This window comes from Podarcis vaucheri (genome assembly GCF_965113315.1).
Source record: "Podarcis vaucheri genome assembly, chromosome: 2".
In the NCBI taxonomy this organism is placed as follows: Eukaryota; Metazoa; Chordata; class Lepidosauria; order Squamata; family Lacertidae; genus Podarcis; species Podarcis vaucheri.
This window is the reverse complement of record NC_138760.1, coordinates 35575221-35594038: the sequence shown is the minus strand read 5'-3', so window position 1 is coordinate 35594038 and position 18818 is coordinate 35575221. Positions and strand designations below refer to the sequence as shown.

The 18818-nt window shown below is 45.2% G+C and overlaps 2 protein-coding genes and 1 long non-coding RNA gene across 8 annotated transcripts in view; 1 reads left to right on the top strand and 2 right to left on the bottom strand.

Moving 5' to 3' along the window:
• The window catches only part of TMC6 (transmembrane channel like 6), a 29204-nt gene extending 26961 nt beyond the window's left edge, over positions 1 to 2243 (bottom strand). For 2 of the 4 annotated variants that reach the window (XM_082213330.1, XM_082213334.1), the window contains exon 1: positions 2109 to 2243. The gene's annotated coding sequence lies outside the window, so the exon portion shown is untranslated. Of the gene's footprint in view, positions 1 to 1564; positions 1987 to 2033 lie in introns of those variants that run through there. The other 2 variants (XM_082213331.1, XM_082213332.1) reach the window with 2 other exon arrangements.
• Positions 2244 to 3912: 1669 nt separating this feature from the next.
• On the top strand, positions 3913 to 17694 carry TMC8 (transmembrane channel like 8). Of its 3 annotated transcripts, XM_082213339.1 has the most exons (17): positions 3913 to 4210; positions 4617 to 4720; positions 6263 to 6423; positions 7295 to 7443; positions 8333 to 8485; positions 8614 to 8693; positions 9169 to 9308; positions 10300 to 10447; positions 11245 to 11415; positions 11722 to 11870; positions 12854 to 12977; positions 13648 to 13745; positions 14717 to 14900; positions 15970 to 16100; positions 16184 to 16339; positions 17248 to 17326; positions 17477 to 17694. In XM_082213339.1, the coding sequence occupies exons 3-17, from the start codon at positions 6275 to 6277 to the stop codon at positions 17537 to 17539; spliced, it is 1974 nt and encodes a 657-aa protein (XP_082069465.1). In that variant the 5' UTR covers positions 3913 to 4210; positions 4617 to 4720; positions 6263 to 6274; the 3' UTR covers positions 17540 to 17694. The 3 variants fall into 3 exon arrangements, with proteins under 3 accessions (XP_082069465.1, XP_082069464.1, XP_082069466.1); XM_082213338.1 differs by lacking the exon at positions 4617 to 4720; XM_082213340.1 differs by lacking the exons at positions 3913 to 4210; positions 4617 to 4720 and adding an exon at positions 4330 to 4348.
• LOC309526961 lies at positions 4427 to 6254 on the bottom strand. The gene is made up of 2 exons (XR_014217034.1): positions 6154 to 6254; positions 4427 to 4546 (listed from the first exon to the last, which is right to left on the bottom strand). It is a non-coding gene; the product is annotated as an uncharacterized lncRNA (long non-coding RNA).
• Positions 17695 to 18818: the final 1124 nt, after the last annotated feature.

Below are 18818 nucleotides of genomic sequence, written 5' to 3'. Positions count from 1 at the left end.
AGAGAAACAGTGCCTCTTTCAAAAACACTTTTTGCACTGCCAGTTCAGCACCCAAATAGGAATGCAGAAAGAAAGCTGGCAGGATGTGCCCTTAGTGCAATTGGTAATTCTCATCCCCAAACCAGACAGTTTACTTACCAGTAAGGACACCCAGAAGACCTCTGAACTCCATGAAATTTCTCACGCTTCCAGGGCTAGAGATAGCCTAGACCAGAGCATCCTACTTCCCTGGCAGAAGGCAAAGGCATGCTTCCATCCTGACATACCTTTGCATTCTTACTGTCTCTCCACAGCAGCTTCTGAAATAATGGAAACAATAGAACTGCTGCATGCCCAAGGCTTGCCTGCAGGACCAAGAAAGTGTTCCAAAGATCTCTGCTTCTGCTGTGCCAAGAAGCACAGGCTGCAGCCTCATCCTCCACCCTCCCCCTATTCCTTTTCTGCAAACATCTCTTTCATATTATCTGATCTGATACAGCAGGACAGCCCAGGAGGAGTCAGAGAAGCACAGCGGTAAATTCTGAAGTGCAGGAGTTAATCAAAACAGCCTTCACAGCCTCACTCGAAGGAGAGTACAACACAGCCACACCTAGCAAGCAGCACCACTTAGCAGAATGTCCAATTTATTAGGATCATCCCAACTAAAATCATATACAGTACAGTATATAATTACCTAGGAGTATAGGTTTAATTTGTAAAGCACACTGGCATTTAACAAAATATCTCTAGTCAGCTGAAAAACAACCTTTAACTTTTAATGAAAAGTTTCCATTTAAACTGCCACTGTGAAACAAGGACCACATCAAAGAAAAGGAAAGCAGTACCCAGCCTTTGCTCATTTTCCTCAACCCCAAACTTCCTCTATGCTAATCTGTCACAAACATTATCACCTCATTTACTTGCCAGAACAAGGAGACTGTCAATCACACTGGCATTCTGGCAGAAAACACTACCTTTGAAAAAAAGTCTTACATTGGCGCTTAACATCTTGGGCTACTCGGAAGCAAGTCAACCAAGGTCATTGGCATTTTCTTGCAAGTAAACTTGCCTGTGACCCTAGCATTACTTTTCATTGTTTGAAAGTGCTCCAGTAGGGTACGTGGAATATGAAAGGTGGGGCCCAGCTAAGCCTACTAACTAGAAAAATTCCACACACACCAAGCCACAGGGGCTGACTTTAAAATCATGTTATAGTGAAAATAAAAGGTTTCAGAGCTATCTTGCATCCAAAATTTCCGTATAATTACTGCAGCTATGTTATATTTCTCATCATGAACTATATTTAGCAATGTCTTGGGCATTTTGCTACAAGTAAATAAAACAATACTTCGGTTGAAGCAAGGGAAGCTTTCCTGTGTGCAGCAGTGACTTAGAACTTCTAAAAGAAATAGCTGCACATCTAATAACGTCACACCACCTTGTCCCACTGGATAACCTTTTGCCCATCATGCCAAGAGTACCCCATTCCTGCTTTTACCCCATCCCCTCTTTGAAGGCTTTCAATAGAGAGAAAGACAGATTTATTCATTTTTACTAAAAAAAATCAAAACAAAACAAAACATACCTGATTCCAGCCCACGACTCCTGGCGAGGCACTAGTTTTAGGACCCTGCAGCAAACTAAGCTGCTCCTATTGCCTTTCTCTCTTTATTTCCCCTTGCTGCCTGGAGGGAGAGAATGAGGAAGGGAGCAAAGGCAGCTGCTTCTGTGTACATGCACGCCGTGGGCATCTTTTCCCCTTTCTCTCTTGAACCATAAAGGATGGGCCAGAAAGCGTTTTGGCCAAACACGATAGAGTATCTAAGAGGCCGTACTTCTACTACATATACAACCGAGTGGGTGTGAGAAGAAGGGACGGTCACGGGTCTTCCAGAGCAGTTTTGTTACCTTCCCACGCTGAGACTATTGAGAATCAGAACGATTACGCATCGGGGACACAAGAAAAGTCCTCAGTTTGTAGCCCATCCCCGCTCAGAACACAGCGGCAGATCATCAGAGGCAATAACAATGTAAGAAAATGTTTCAGTACTTACAAAACAAGGGGAACTGAGTTATTTCTCAGTCCAGCAAGTCACAAGCAGCCTTTCTGCGGCATCTTACTCACTAACCTGGTGGGATCCTGTGGTTTTGATCAGTAGAATCTTAGCCACAAGATTCAGAAAACTTTTTTCCCCCTCCAAGGTCTCCTTTGTCCCGTCTCGGCAGTCTCAGACCACACCCTGCGCCTCACCTGTTATACAAAGGACGCTGGGAGATGTAGTCCTCCCCCACTCCAGCATCTACCTGGAGCAAACTCCTAGGTTAGGTTTGTATTGAACGGCGGCTTGCAAAGAAGTCAACAACTTCATTTATTCAAAGGGGCCACGTTCGGACCAAATAAGCACAAGTCTCTCGAGTTATCGGAGAGGACTACTGTATTATGGTATGGCTTACTATGTGTGCATATTTCCACTGTTAGATGTCCGCTCTCAGGAAGGGGAGCCTTGTACAATGGGAAAAGATGTACTGATCACTCTTTTCGCCATCATCATCATAATCCTTTCTAAGGCCACATTTGCTCTATACACTGAAAGCACTATGATACCAGTTTAAACAGTCATTTTTTCCCCCAAAGCATTCTGGGAAATGTGGCTTCTTAATGGTGTTGAGAGTTGTTAGGAGACCCCTATTCCCCTCAAAGAGCTACAATTTCCAGAATTCACTGGGTGAAGGGAGTGATTGTTAAACCCCTCTAGGAACCGTAGCTTTGTGAGGGAAATAGGGTTCTCCTATCAACTTAGCATCCTTAACTTCCCAGGATGCCTTGGGAGAAGCCATGACTGCTTAAAGCAGCATGATACCATACACTCCAACATTTCTCCAATGAAAATAGGGACGTCCCATTCCACAGTGGTAATTTTACTATTTATACCCCACACATCTTACTAGGTTGCCCCAGCCACTCTGGGTAGCTTCCAACATATAAGAAAACATAATAAAACATTAAACTTTTTTTTTAAAAAAATACTTCCCTATATGGGATTGCCTTTAGATGGCTCAGGGGTTGGATAACTCCATACCCTCCAACATTTCTCCATTGAAAATAGGGACATCCTAAGGAAAAAGACATTCCAGGATCAAATCACTAACCGGGATGGCTTCTCTAAAACAGGTTCATCCCTAGAAAATAGGGACACTTGGAAGGTCTGTGATACTGCTTTAGATGTAAAGTTCAAAATGGGGTCTGAGTTGCCTAAAAGGAAGGTTTCTGCATAGCTACACTTTACAGGAAACTTCGCTCTACATATGCTTGCCTCACTAACAGGATATGCTACACTGCAACCTATATCAGATTTATACTAAAGTAACAAGCTTCTATTTCCCCAAAGAATCTTGGGAACTGTAGTTTGGTGAGACAGCACTAACAACTCTGTCAAATAACCTATTCTCCCTCAGGACTATTCCCAGGATTCCCTGGGAAGAGGAAATGTCTGTTGAACCATTTTAAAGCTGAAACCTTACATTTGCTAACCTAGGAGTAAACCCCATTGAACTCAGAGGGATCTCCTTCCAAGTAAACATATTTATGACTGTGTTGTGCATCTGCAAGCTTAGAACTGCTGCATCAGCCCTCTCAACCTGTGGCTCTGCAGCGTGTTGCTGGACTCCAACTCCCATCAGCCCCAGCCAGCATGACCAATGGTCAGGAGCGATGGGAGTAGTAGTCCAATAACATCTGGAGGGCCACAGGTTCCCTATCCCTGATGTAAACAAAATGCTGATTCCTAGGGAAACTTGATGGGATGGGGAATGGTAGAAAGGGGGAAGAAAGTGGAATTATACTTCAAATAAGCTTTTTAAATACAGTAATGGAAAATAAGCAGTTCTAACATAGCATTGGCCTGGCAGTTTAAAAGAACTAGAAAAAGAAACGCAAAAATGTATTCATATCTACCATCTCCAACAAGTGTAATCTACCAAGTGCAACGTATGAACCCAACACGATGACTTGGTGCGATACAGGAAATTGCGTCTTCCTGTCACATGGGCTTGCCACTAGCATCTCCACAGATAAGCAAGCAAAAACCCACAGCTAGGATGAAGACGCTGTACTTCCGTTTGGTTCTCTAATCCACAGGAGAGCTGTATCGCCAGAACTGTACTTCAGGTTGACTGGATTTGGTGTGGTGCTGTAGTGGTGATAGATGATAAGAAGCTAAAAGGACAAGGGGTGAGTTGCTTCCTTTTTCAGAGGCCGCATGCAACACCATACATTTAAAGCACATGACTTGCCCCAAAGCATCCTGGGAAGGGTATGGTGGAAACTGTAGCTTGTCAAGGGGTGTTGAGAATTGCAGCTCTATGAAGGGTGAACTATAGTTCCCAGGATTTTTTTTGGGGGGGGCAAGTCTTGTGCTTGTATATGGTGTGTGTACATGCAAGGGTACAAAGTGAATGTGTAGCCTTTATTTCAGCAGGAATAGCACAGACAGGGGTGAACAGTTGTTCTTCTGTGCCCAACTGACCCACGTAGATGTGTGAAAATCCTGTGAAAGGGAACAGCCGCCTAGGGAAAAAACAGAAAGTAAAATTAAGTGCCAGTGATACTGTTTTCTCTCTCTTCCATTTCCTCTCAGTGGTGGTGACTCAGCAGACAGCTGACCTGAGGACTGGGGCTGTCTGTGTAAACTGGAACGTGAACAGAACTGCACCCAATAGCTGCAAGTTGGCTCTAACTGGTGTGCATTGTTTATCACAACACAGGATTAGGATAACAGTAAACTGAAGGCCTATTGATGCTTCCTTTATAGAGTTGCACTCTAGGAAAGAGGCATCAATACCTCTTAAAAACAATATTATCTTAGCGTGTTGTACCCTGCCATACTAAAATTTGCCCCATCTTTTTTTAAAAAATGGGCTGTGATATGTTTTTAGGAGGCTGTTCAAGATTCTGTGGTTGTTGTTTATTTAAATGCTTCACCACAATATGCACCTTTAAATGTGAAACAGCCATTTTATCATTTTACTGGCAGATGTTGGAATCCTAATTTACTTTAGCTATCTTCCCAGTTTCCAGTCAAACATGAAGCGGAACAAATTAGAATTTGGGCTGTAGTTGCGGCCTAAAGGGCAGTCATGGTACATTAGGAGTGTTGTGTGGTATTTTTTGTGGTCTGCAGCTAGCAGATACATTCAAAGTATAATGGAGGTATCAGGTATTCAGGTTGAGGGATAATTTTTAGTTCAAACCTGGGGGCTAAATTCAGCCTTCCAGGCCTCTCTTTATGGCCCCTGGTATTCTTCCTAGGCCATATTCTTCACCAACCCTGCTCTGCACCCCCCTAGGGTTTTTGCGTGGCTCGGAAAGTGTCACTGAATAGAGAAAATATTGTTTGTTTGCCTGGATAGAGAGATGTGCATCTGTATGTAGAAGCCTTTGAGTTTTGTGTGGCTGGAATGCAGCCTACTATATAAAGGCAAAGCTGTGTACACATTACCTTTTACTCTGGCACCGGTGCGCTTCCACCACTGGTGTTTGAAGCCGTCCATGTACAGATGTTGGCCACAATCGACATCTATCCTGTAGTTCAGGCATAGGCAAACTCAGCCCTCCAGATGTTTTGAGACTACAATCCCTGACCACTGGTCCTGTTAGCTAGGGATGATGGGAATTGTAGTCCCAAAACATCTGGACGGCCGAGTTTACCTATGCCTACTGTACTTTCTTGAGAAATATTGCTGTTTGATGCATTTCCCCTCAAACCAGCTTCTATCTGATTTGAAAACGTAAGCCACATTCTCAAAAATTTGTATTCATTTGGTTATAATTTGTTTAAAAATTATGGAAAATCAATAAAATAATTTGGCAAAAAGAGAGAGAGAAAACGTAAGCCACATTCACTTCACAGTTAAGCTGAGGTGAGTGCATTTGAGACATCCACTGCTCATGCACAAATGACAGCTTCATGAACAGGAGTTTGGGGTGGTGGTAGCTGCGGTCACGATTCAAACAAATAAAGTAATGTTCTGTGGGTGAAGACATCCCCACTCCCTCTCTGGTGTGCAAATGTGACTTAAAATGCAGCAAGGGGGAAACAACCTCACTGCTTTATAAGCCACTGATTTGGACATAGCCCAAGAGTCACATCTACTTTTGCCTCTGGCCCTGCTCACCTTCCGTCCTCCAGAGGGTTCTGACCTCAGGCTGAAAAAGGTGTCCCACATCTGGTTTATTCTGTGCCCAGGTCCCCGCACCTTAACACGTGCACACTTGTTGTTTCAGGGATCTCAAGCGATGGCTGGCACCCCGGTCCTGAGGCACAGACTTGCCCAGCACGATGCTCTCTCTGATTCCAGCACAGAAGACTCCTTGGAGGAGTTGGGTAGCCAGGAGTTGCTGCTCAGGGACTTGCCCTGCTCCATGAAGGAGAAGCGCCTCCTCAGGTCTGGAGCAAGCTCACATGGGAAAACATCTTTAGTATGTACAGTGGTACCTCAGGTTACATACGCTTCAGTTTACATACGCTTCAGGTTACAGACTCCGCTAACCCAGAAATAGTACCTCGGGTTAAGAACTTTGCTTCAGGATGAGAACAGAAATCCTGCTCCGGCGGCGCAGTAGCAGCAGGAGGCCCCATTAGCTAAAGTGGTGCTTCAGGTTAAGAACAGTCTCAGGTTAAGAACGGACCTCCGGAATGCATTAAGTACTTAACCCGAGTTACCACTGTAATTGACTGTAATTGTGCAGGCTGGTTGCTAAAACCACGCAGTACTTGGCAAGAAAAGGCACACAGTTTTTGTTCCCCCTTCCCTTCCTTCCCACAACAGAGCTGGTTTGTTTCTACTTTAGATATATTGCTTTAACCCAGCCAAGTGGTGTAAAAACCTGTGGATTTTTGGTGGCCAACCGTACAAAGGGAAGAGTCACAGTCATTGTTCCACTCACAGTTGCCCTTGGCCCTGCCCACCAGCCCTGGGATGCCACTACACAGAAGATTGCACATACAGGAATGTAGCCCCCTGGACTGAAAAAGCTCCCCCATCCCACTGTAGCAGGTTCTGATATGGCACAGAAGCATCAAAGAAATACAGGTAATAAAATAAAGGATTAGTGGGGCTTGGCAGCGCAGAGGAACCTGCTGACTAAAAATAGAAGTGTATCAAAAGGGAGGCTTTGTCCCAGCGTGAGGCAGGTAGGTGCAGATATTCAACCAGACGATGGGGTGGGACATGTGGTCCTCTCCTAACCTCATCTCCCAAAGCTTCACTGATTCAGAAGGCCCATTCTAAACTCAACCCACTCTCCCTTTCACAGGCAGCTGAGAGCATCTGCAGGGAGAGATGTGTCCTGCTGGGTGGTCTGGAGACAGAGACAATCCAGGGCCCAGAAGCAGTTTCAAGAAGGAATCTGGAACCTTGTCAGGATCTTCCAGCTCTGGAAGCCTCCCCTGGATGAGATTGGAGGTAACAGTAGGAAATGGTTTTTCACCTTTCAAGGTTCATCTACCCAAGGAATGTCACTGGGGTATCAGTTTGGTCCAGTGGCAGCAAACAAGGTGGGGCTACTTCTAAAGGGAAAATGGGTGGGATCAGAGGCAGATTTAGGCGAGCACAACTGGTTCAGTCACACTGGGTGCAGAACCTCGGGGGCAACGCAGGGGACATTGCAATTATGCTTTAGAATGGAGTGCAAGAGGCTGGGGTGCCAAATTTTGGCATTGCACAGGGCACCCCTTGTATTTGAAACCCAGGGTCCACCACTTGCAGGACGTCAGATCAACAGCTGCACTTGAAGAAAATATAAAGTTCTCTCTGTGTTGAGAAGGGACTTGGTATTATAAATGGCAGGGGCTGCTGGTTATATATACTAAATACAACAACTGGACTACAGATAACCTATCTCTAACTGGTGTGAGGCAAGGGAGACCTCTGCAGGCTGGTTGACCACATGGTTTGTGAAGAAGACAAATAAATCTTGCTTTCCTCTAGCAGAGGGTAACCAAGGAGTTGTGAATTTGTTGTGTACATTAGGGAGAGGAGGCAGTTTGCAGTTCTTTCTCCTAAAGAAACTACCCACTTTGGTTATTATGCTCATTGATATGTGTGAAGTTTCAAAATGCAAGATAACCTCTGCTTGACTGGCACTGAAGTAGACACAGAAGGCAGAATCCCCTGTCAGACCAGATAGGAACCAGCCACGTAGCAATACTACAAGTGAATGAAGAAAGGGCTGTGGATCTGGGACAGAATTTATCCTGTGTGTCACTTTCATCCTCCCCATCCCCTCGTGATACCTGTGTGCTTGCCTTCCTGTGTTTCCCACTTTTGCTATCCTCTTCAACATACTGTACAGGGAACTTTGGTCCTGGCATCCAGTCCTACTTTACCTTCCTGAGGTTCCTGCTCTTCATCAACTTCCTGGCTGTGTTGCTGGCCACAGGCTTCATACTGTTGCCTGTTATCATTTCTCAAAATACGACGATATTTCCTACAGGTCTGCGTGCAGGTGAGCCTCTGCTGGTACTTCCAAGAGCATTTGTGCTTTCCCCAACATCCCACCTGGATTAGATCCTATGCTGACATCTAAGTGTCAGAGTGTCTAGTGCTATAAAGCTACCCAGTCTTTCCCCCCAGATCCTGAATGCATGAAGTACAGCAGTAACGTCAGTTATCGATCTGCCTGGCAACGATTCCAAGATATCTTCACCGGGGAGGTGAGTCTGCTGGAAATAGAGACTGGAGTTTACTGTGCTGGAGAGGGGAGTCCGATGAAGGTGCAATGCTGCCTAAGCAAGTGGTTATAGAATGGGTGTGTGTGAAAAAGAATGGACAAAAATGGAGCAATTGGGAAGACAAATATAGCTTGGAGTTGAGCAGGAAGGACAATGTTGGATTAATGGGTGGTGGTTCTTACCCAAACTTTGTACTCACTGCATTCTATGATTCAGACTTAGAAAGTCCTTAGAGAAGTATGATGGCAGTGGACAGGAAGCAGTGGCTCTCCAAGTGTTGTTGGGCAGTGACTCCAAGAGGCCCAGCCAGCATGGTCAATTAGTGGTTAGAGGTGAGAAGAGTTGGAGTCCTGCAAACATCTGGAGGACCCACAGATTCCATACTCCTCTGTTATGAGTTGGGTTAATCTACAAGCATAAGGCTGGTTTGTAATTTCCTCTTATGTTCCATCCTTAGGGCTCTCTGGAGTATTCGTACCTGTTTTATGGTGCTTATCATGTAACACAGGATAGCAAGAACCACTACAATGTACACTTAGCATACCTGCTTAGCATCCTGGGATACTTCTTTGCCTGCCTCATTTGGATCCTCCGGCGGTAAGGGCCCCGATGATGGCTGAGACCCAGGCCTTTCTAGGCTTGACAGCAGGGGTTTGGAGAAAGGAGCAGGAGAGAAGCAAGGAGTTGTAGGGCAAGGGAGTGGATTCATGAATAGGGATTTACATACACAATGGCTTATGATGACCCACTTAAAATGCTGACTCTTTCCTGTAGTAATTCAGTAGGTTATATACTCCCATATCTTACATACAGTCAGAGTAACATTTCTCTAACCCAAGGATGGGGAGCCTGAGGTCCTCCAGGTGTTACTGAACTTCAGCTCCCATTGGCCCCATTGGAAGCTGTAATTCAGCAACATCTGGAAGGTTGCAAGTTCCCCAACTTCTGCTCTAACCTATTCCTGGCATGTTCAAATTCCCTGGGAATGGAAATTATACACTTTCTGTTGAGAGCATATTCCAGTGTCCAATCATTCTCACAGAGTGTTTGATCTAATCAGACATTGATGGGCAAAAATCTATTCTTCTTCCTTCTTCACTCCCTACCTTTTCTCCAATAAGTCTCACATTTATTCATGTTACAACAACATTCTATGTGTTGAGATCCTGCCATAGTAGATCAGCTCAGTCTTCTTGAGACTCTGCATCCCTAACTCATTCCCATCAAATTTTCCTACTATTCCCAGAAAGCATTCCTACTCTGAAGCATCACTAGGTAATCCTCAGTGGACCAAGCTAATATTCCTAAACTGTTGCATCTTTTCTGCCTTCATCACCCCCTGCAACTGATTTGCACACTTTCACATCATACCATATAACCCTGTGCAGACTTGCGATCTCCTTTCTGGAAACTGGGCGTTACTCCCATGTTGATTCACATATCTTGGGCTGGACCCGCTGCAGTGACACAGTGGAACTTCTTATGCAACGCACTGACTTCTATATACTGCTTGGAGCAAAGGAATTAATTTGCTAGGAGAAAAGTCTTGCTTGCCTGTGACAATCTTCACTCCTGTCCCAATATTCAGGATTGTAGCCAGCGTGGCCCGGTGGCAGATGCTGCGGTGGGAATTCAAACCATGTGTCAGTGCCAGGATCTTCACAGAGTGGGATTTCTGCATCCAAAGCCCAGAGGCAGCCACCCTCAAACAGAGGAATATTTACAATCACCTAAAGGTACATGGAAATTGCCTATCGGGTTTCATGATAATTTCCTCATGTCCTCAAAAGTCCCACCTCTTTCACTGCGTCATCCTTTCAAGTATGTATACACATCCATTCATTTTAAAAATATTTTTGGACGAAACCTCAGCCATTGCCTAAATTTGGCTGAACTGAAAAAGCAAACAAACCAGGGTTGAATCCAATGTTGCACAAGCGGTGTTCTGCTTGCATAATGAGGCTCCATTTTCTTGTCCTCCCACTGTGTACCACCCCACCTCAATCTGCTCTGGGAGGTCTCCCAACCCTCTGGAGCTGATTTCGAGGGGAGAGGAAGAGGAAGTTCTGTTGCATGCATAGAAGTCTATTGCACAAGTGGAGCTGCAGAATTTGATACAGGTGCCATTATTTTCTTTTCTTCAGGCCCTGTGTAACTTCCTTGCTTATTTCACTTGCAAGTCAGGCAGCAACAATTAACAATACCTGTCTTAGGTGAAAGCAAAGAGAACAAGCATTGTAGGGACAACAAGCAAAGGGAAACAGGAATCATATCCTTCAATTCCTGTTCCCACCTCAAAGGACATTTCCCAAGGCAACAAGGGATTGCTTTGCTTTGTTTCAGTCATTCTTTCTAGCCTCAGATTATTATGTCCCTTCTGTGCTCAAGGTGTTATGGCTCTCCTGGGCCGTGCACGCCTACTAGATTGACTGGGTCTTCCCTCTCCTTTGCATGCTGAAGCCTGGAAGCAAACCTCTCCTCTGCATGCTCAACTGCACAAATAGCAAGTGACCAACTTGGTTTCTCTTCACAGATAGACCTAGCGGAGCAGATCCGGCATCTGCAGAACCAACAGCGCACACGGAAGCAGCTTGTTAAGCTCTACCTGCTACGCCTGCTGATCAATGGTGTCATCTTGCTGCTGACAGGGGCTGCTTTCTACTGTATCTATGCAGCCACTGAGTTTTCCCAGGGGCACAGTCAAGTAGGACAACCCTTCATCCCTTGCCAGGGTCAGAGTGGGGCTGTGGGTGGCTGTACCTCAATCCAGAACTCAGCTGTGTGCTCTTGGAGAACAGCTGATGCAGATGGGCCAGGAATCTGGGCTAGGGTGAGGGATTAAGCCTGACACGCAGTAAGCAGAAGGTACTGCTCTGAAAAGTCAGTAAGTTTGGTGGTCCTGACTTTTTGCACCGTGTTTTGGTACTGAGTGGTCAGGAAATATTCCTCTGTGTTTTGATTCTAGGCACAAATGTGCCTCCCCATAACAAACCCATCTCTGTACTTCCAGAAAAATGCTGCCAGCCTTGATGTACTGAGCCAGTACCTGCCACCAGTGGTCATCTCCATTGTGAATGTCATCCTGCCTTTACTTTTCCATGTCTTGACCCAGTTGGAAGGCTACTCTCCTAATACTGAAGTCAACCTCACCCTAGTCAGGTAGCTGTTTTCATCTTGGTGGGGAACCTGGGGCAGATATATTTCTCGTGGTATAAGGAGTTTGCAGGCCTTAAATTACTTTGAGCTGCAAGCAGAGTTTTTAATGCTTTGTTTTAGTTTCGCTATTCTCTCTTTCTAATTTGGGAAGCACTAGTTGCTCCAGTCGGCCATCAAGCCCAATATCCTTTATTGTAAATATGGCAGTGAAAGTATGAGGGAAGAAGCAGAACAATCAAGAAGGGATTGATACCCCTTACAATGGCACAATGATTCAAGCGGGCAAACGGGAATGCAGTAAAATCAATACTTCCCGAGACAGGCAGATGCCGACAGCAACAATATATACTTTTAAAATGTGTATTTTATCGATTCCCGTTGACAAATAGTAAACACAAAGAAAACTTGAGGAGTGCAGTTCAAAAAATATTATTATATTTTCAGGGGAAATGCTGTCATGTAATGTATGTGTTTATGAACATCAGCAATGCATTTCTAATATACCTTAGTTCTTTTACTGTCAAAATTCCCCATTCCTTTGTCTTCCTAAAATAATAGGATAGTGGTCGACTAAATTGTGCTCAGAGTAAACCCTTCAAAATAAATTGCTCATTTATTTAAATAGATATACTCTGAGTAAAACTTAGTTGAATGCCACCCATAATAATTATGATTATAATGCCATAACCCAAAGAACAACCAAATATATACAGATTTAAGATACGCAATGCAGCAGCTGTTATAAAAATATATTGTGGAATGTTAAAAAGATCCAGATCTTTCAGAAGTTTTGAAGTGCAAAGTGCATCAGGACCAAGCAACACCCCACTTTAGGGACAGATGTGTGGGGAAATGTGTGGTAAGACGGATATTTGGATCCATTCATGGTCAGGTGGTAATCTCAAGCACTGGCTTATATGGTAGGATTAGTGGGGTGGAAACCAAGTGTAAGGTGCAGGTCCAATCTCTCTTGTGGTCTCTCGTAGGTGTGTAATCCTGAAACTGTCCAGCCTGGGAATGTTCATGTTCTTCTTGGGTCGCAGAGTGCTATGCATAGGGAGCGGCAGTGCTCCTCAGTGCCACCAATGCGGTTACAACAAACTCTATCAGGTGACATGGATGGGATATTTCAGCTGAACTTTTCCTGTTTAGAGCAAATGTGGCCCAGACATAATGTGTTCGGGTATGAAGTTTTCTAAAGCAAGGTATGATTAGCTGGCAAGGCAAAGAGCTAGTTAGCCTTGACTTGGTGCAGTGACAAAAGTATATTTCACCTTTAAGCACACAGCTGCGTAACTTGGTTTTCAATTTCTAGAATGGCTCTTCGGCTGTCTAGACATCTTTGAGTATTCCTTTTCCTGGTACTTCTTTTGTCTGCGTGTCAATGTATCATTTTTCACTTATTTTGCAGATTCCCACTCCCCACCCCCACCCCACCCGCCAACACACACCTTGTTTGATCCCAATTCCAGCAATGAGGAAAGCCTGGTTGATCATTAGCAATTAAAGTCCGCCGGATTTGGGGTTGTTAATGTGTTAGAAATTTGCAACTTATACATCAATTCTCCATACATTCTATTACCTATATAACATTGTATTGTGCATGTTTAATGTGAACTTAGCTTTTTTTCTTTTTTTCATTTAACACCATATATTGTGCTATGCTTATAATAATGTGCCTGACATGCCTAGGATTCCTTTTTCCCTTTCTCTTTCTCTTTCTCTTTACCTTCCATATACTCATCATAAGACATTATCTCTCTCCTGATTGTGCATGCAGTGCTGGGAAACCCACATTGGACAAGAGATGTACAAGATGACCCTCTTCAGTTTCTTGACCACCTTGGGATCTGCTTTCCTTATCAGCCTGCCCCGGAGGTGAGGCAAGAGATCATAACTAATACTAGTCCACCCTACTTTCCTGGTTTCCTTGATTCTTGGCCTAACCCAGGGCTTTTCCATACTTACCTTTTGCCCACTCTTTCCAGGCACAGGTCTGCACTCTAAAGCTCTGTGTCTGAGCACACCTTTTTTGTTCCAGAGCTTTCCCTGTGAAATCTTTAAAGCTGTATCAGAGCAAATGGCTATTCGGGTTTTCCATGGACTGTCGTGTGCTCCAATTGAGCTTTAAAGAGTGGGTTTTCCTGGGAAAGCTTGAACCAAAAAAAAGGGTGCTTGGATGCAGAGCTTTAAAGTGCGGACATTCCCTGGAAAGCATGGAGGGAATTTAACTGTGGTTAAGCCCTCATTCAGCCTTTTCTTTCCACAAATGGGCAGACCATTCCTTCCTTGGGATGTATGGTAGGGATAGCCAACATGATGCACGCCATACATTGTTAGACTATAACTCTCATTGTCGCTGACCACTGGCTAGATTGGCTGGAGGTGATAGGAACTGGAGCCAAAAAACATACATACCCAAAAGGCACCACATTGACTACCCCTGATCTACAGGTATTTTTATCTCATCTTCCTGCCTCCCAGTAGTGATGCCAGGTGGTCCAGTTGCAGGGTAGCTGTCATTGGGCAGCTGCATGCTCTGCATTCAAAGCATATTCAACACATGTGACCTCCCCCAAAGAATCCTGGGAACTGTGCTTTGTTAAGGATGCTGGAAACGGTAGCTCTGCGAGGGGGAAGCTTGACTTCTTTGGGCGAAGTCACATGCTTTAAATGTGCGGATCTGCCCATTGTATCGTTGTTGACTGCAGGGTGCTTTTAGTAAGGGAGAATAAGCATATGTGCTCCCTATGCAAAAGAGGCAGAATTCAGGCATGATACCCAGCTGCAGTTATTGGAAGAGGTTATGCCTGCAGCCTCTGAATTAATTCTCTCTCTCTCTCTCTCAGACTGATTGCTAAGCATTCCTCCTGTGGACTGGCTCAGTGGCTTGGCAAAGAAGAGTTCCTGGTGCCTCACAATGTACTGGATATTGTAGCAGCTCAAACAGTCGTATGGATCGGGATTTTCTTCTGCCCACTTCTGCCTTTGCTTGCCTGTGTCTTCGTCTTCTTCACATTCTATATAAAAAAGGTCAGCGGCATGCGGTCATTGGACTAAGGGGACTAGGCTAGTCCCCTTAATGTTCCTCTGGCGCCTCATTCCCAAAGCCTGGGAAGCTTCTGTCCAGCTTAGGTAAGGAGGCATGATGTTCATGGGTGTGACATCAGCCCCGCCCCCAATCGCCCTTGCAAGCTGGTGTCTCTCACCCTAACTGTTCCCCTATGAAAAAATTCACTGCACGTTATTGAAAAAGGTAAAGGTTGTGTATACATGTGTGTATGTGTGGGTGTTTGAGAGTACACACAAAGAGTACCTATCATGCCCATCATGACGTGGGTTGTGGATCTGGCCCTGATCCTGGCTAAGAGACTGTAGAGGAGTCTGGAAGTTACAAACTCTCAAACCAGAGAAATTGCTGGTAGTAGCAAGCAACCCACACAGGAAGACCAGAGGCGAGGGTAAGGAACTTGCTTCTCTGAACTCACCTCTCTTGGAGGCAGTCCCACCCAGACTCAGACCTTCACTTTGGTGGTTACTGACCTCATCCTGCCCACAGTTGTTGCTAGCATGTATGCATTTGAAGCCACTGAACCTGCCTGTAGCAGGTTGGGTGCAACCTGGCCCTAGGTACTGTGAACACCTGGGCTGCATATAAATCATAATTTAAAGCACCCCCACAAAAAAGTAATCATGGGCACTGTCATTTCTTAAGTGTGCTGGGAATTGTAGTTGTGTGAGGGGTAAACTGCAGTTCCCATGATTCTTCATGGGGTGTTTCAATATATGTTTGCAGCTCTGATGTGAAGGCTTTAGCAATATATTTGAAAGTGGTATTGGAGTTGTTCGCCTTTGGGGTCAAGGAGCCACATGTTTCGGGGGGACTGAAGTTGCTGGCTGAATCCCAGGAAGTATGGTATAAAAGCAACTGCTTCCCTATGAAGGCCCTTCACTCTCTCTCTCCCCACCCCACCCCGCCCCACCCCGCCCCATCCCACCCCAAGGCAGTCATCCTTCTGCAAAGCCTCATGGGTTTTATATCTCTGGGAATGTGTGAGGGTTCAGGAGGCATGCTCAATCTGTCTCTTTTTCTCACCCACAGTACACCTTGTTCCAGAACTGCCAGCCTTCAACTCAGCTTTTTCGAGCATCCCGTTCTAAATTCCTCTTCCAGATCATGCTACTCTTAGGCCTTTTCCAGGCCTATGTCCCTCTGGGCTATGTCATCAGTAGGTGAGCTGAGGGGTGGTTGAGCATCTTAAGAATACAGGGGTTGATGAAGCCTATATTCTGACAGTCATTCTTTTTCCTCCCAGGGTCTCTCCATCCCAGGCTTGTGGGCTCTTTACTAATTATTCAACTCCATGGGAGGCAGTACCTAAGGCTTTGTCCCATTTGCCCATGTCAACACAACGTACCTTGAGCTATGTGACATCCAATGTCTTCTGTTTCTTACTTCTGATGGTACTCAGGTGGGTACTTTGGGAGGGACATGGATGGAGGAATTCCAAAGGAGGGAGGGCTGGCCATATGTTGTTGAATTATTTGCAAGGCAAGCAACCTCGTTTCTTGGCCTGGACCCTGTTGCAAAAGTGGTGTGTTGCCGTCACTGGCCTTTCCAGGCACAGAACAGCCTCCACGGCTCCTTTCAAGCTAAATCTGACCATCTGCCTGACCACTCAGGGCCACTTGAGCAAGAGACCTGTCCTCTGTAAACACTACTTCTTAATTCTACTGCTCCACCCCAAAGGGAAGGTGGCTCAAGCACACCTCAGTGTTGGATTGTGATCACAGTGTGTAATTTCAATGGAAACTTTGCCACTAATGAAAAAGGAGTGTAGCTCCCCCCCTTTTTTTTAGTTAATGAAAGTCCCATAGTTCTGGCAAATGAAGAGTCACATTTGAAAAAATTACTGTACCAATATTTTAGGAAATGTCAGAGTCCTGGCAGGCCACTGTGTAACTATACATGATAGTGTAGCTGTGTATCCATTCAGTGGTCTGGAAGCAGATGCTGCAGCTGAACTAAGCAGGTGTGGAGCTGGTCACTCCCTTGTATGGGAGACCAGTATAAGAGTCAAGGATGGAATTTTTTAATAGCATCAGCATCAGACATTTGCTAGCACACCTGATCATCACTTTGATGCCTTGATGTTACTAGCAGGAAAAAGAGGCTCCTGGTGAGTGACCCAACTACAAATGCTCTAAAACAGATTGTCAGTTCTCAGTTTAACCTTGATTAAATTTAACCTAGCAGATGGTTTTGAACTCACCCAGCCTTTTGCAGGTAGCATCCCGTTTCCCTGTCTAGCCTGGTGTGTAAGTGGGAACCAATATTCCACAAACTATTGGTGTGATGGCCTCTCTTTTTCTTCCATAGCCTCATCCTTACAGTGTACGTTTCTCAGGTGCAAGCAAACAGACACATCATTGAAAGGCTCAAGAGGCAACGTGTGCAGGTAAAGTGGTCCTGCAATGTTACAGAAGGATGCCAGATGGCGTGCAATAATCATGCACCTCTGGTAACCTGTGACTGTGTGATGATCTGTTCTCTGGCTCATGTAATGTTAGGTTATGTAACCTGTTTCTCCTTTTGTTCCTCTGTCCAGTGTGTCAAGGAGAAATGGTGTTTAGTGAGGAAGCTGGCTCAGCGGCTGGTGAAACAACTGTGAATTGGGTTGCAGGGGGGGAAAGGCCTCCCAGAGGATGAAAACTTCTGGTGGCAGGGCAACAGGCAGGAAGAAAATGGTCTTGCTCCTGAGGAAAGCAAAGACCACAGAATGGTCAAAGCATATCTGGATTAAAGAAGCAAAAGAAGCCCCCGAGAGTGATTTGAACATTATATGCTGGAAGACCTCATTTTCCTGTGAACACAAGTTGGCTCATAGAACTACCTTATCATACCCTTTATCTTTTAGATAGGTACAATACATACTTTTTCACTGTGCATACAGGTCCCTGGGATGTACATTTGGTACCTAATATCATATCTTCCCTGTGAGTTGCTGTACCTTATTTGGCCAACTTCATGTTAGAACAAGTTCCTGCAGGCCTGAAAATGATGTTTTGGGGAAAGAGCAAGGTGTATGGCAAGAATATATACAGCCTTATCATGCCAAAGTAATTCTAATTCAACAAAAATTTGAAACTGAGTATGTCACCAGTCCTCACTGAGGTGGATTGCTTACTAACTGGATCATGATCTTTTGGTATTGCAAAATAAAACAATTGGTATATGAGTCGTGTGTTGTACACAATGTGGATCAGATTGACAATCACATGAAGAGTTCTGCATAACTTGGATGCTTGCATAGTCCTAAACCAACATACGTCAATCTGCGAAAACAGTGGTTTTCAACCAGTGTGCCCTGGGGTGCCTTGAATGATGGTCAGGGGTCCCATGGGCAACACTGCCCCTCTTTCCTTCACTTCCTCCTCTGATGCCCTCTCATGTTGCGGCTGTTGGTTGGAGTAGCCCTGGCTACAAGCTCCCCATGGGATTTGTGCCTCTGGGGCTGGCCAGACTCCTGTAGGGAAGTGTGAGGAGACATCTCTCTTTAGGACAGGGGAGGCAGCTCATAGACCGGGGCGGCAGCTGCGGCTTCCAAGAGGACTCCCAAGGAGAGGGGAGAAGAGAGGAGGCTGAGGAAACACTCCAGAAGGGATGGTGTTTGAAAAGGAGTGAGGGGCTGCCAGCTCTCCAGGCAAGGGGTGACATAACTGGACTCCTGAGCCCCACAGGGGTGCCGCAGAAAGAATGTAGTTGGTCAAGGGAGCCGTGGGCCCAAAAAGGTTGAAAACCTCTGTGTTAAAACATACACTCCCACCATGTTGTACCTCTCTGTCAGAGGCAAACTTGGAAACTGCGGTCCAAACCTTTCATACCTTCCCCTGTGTTCTGTATCTATTAGAAACACTACCCCCACTTAAGACTGTAAGCGGCAGATATCT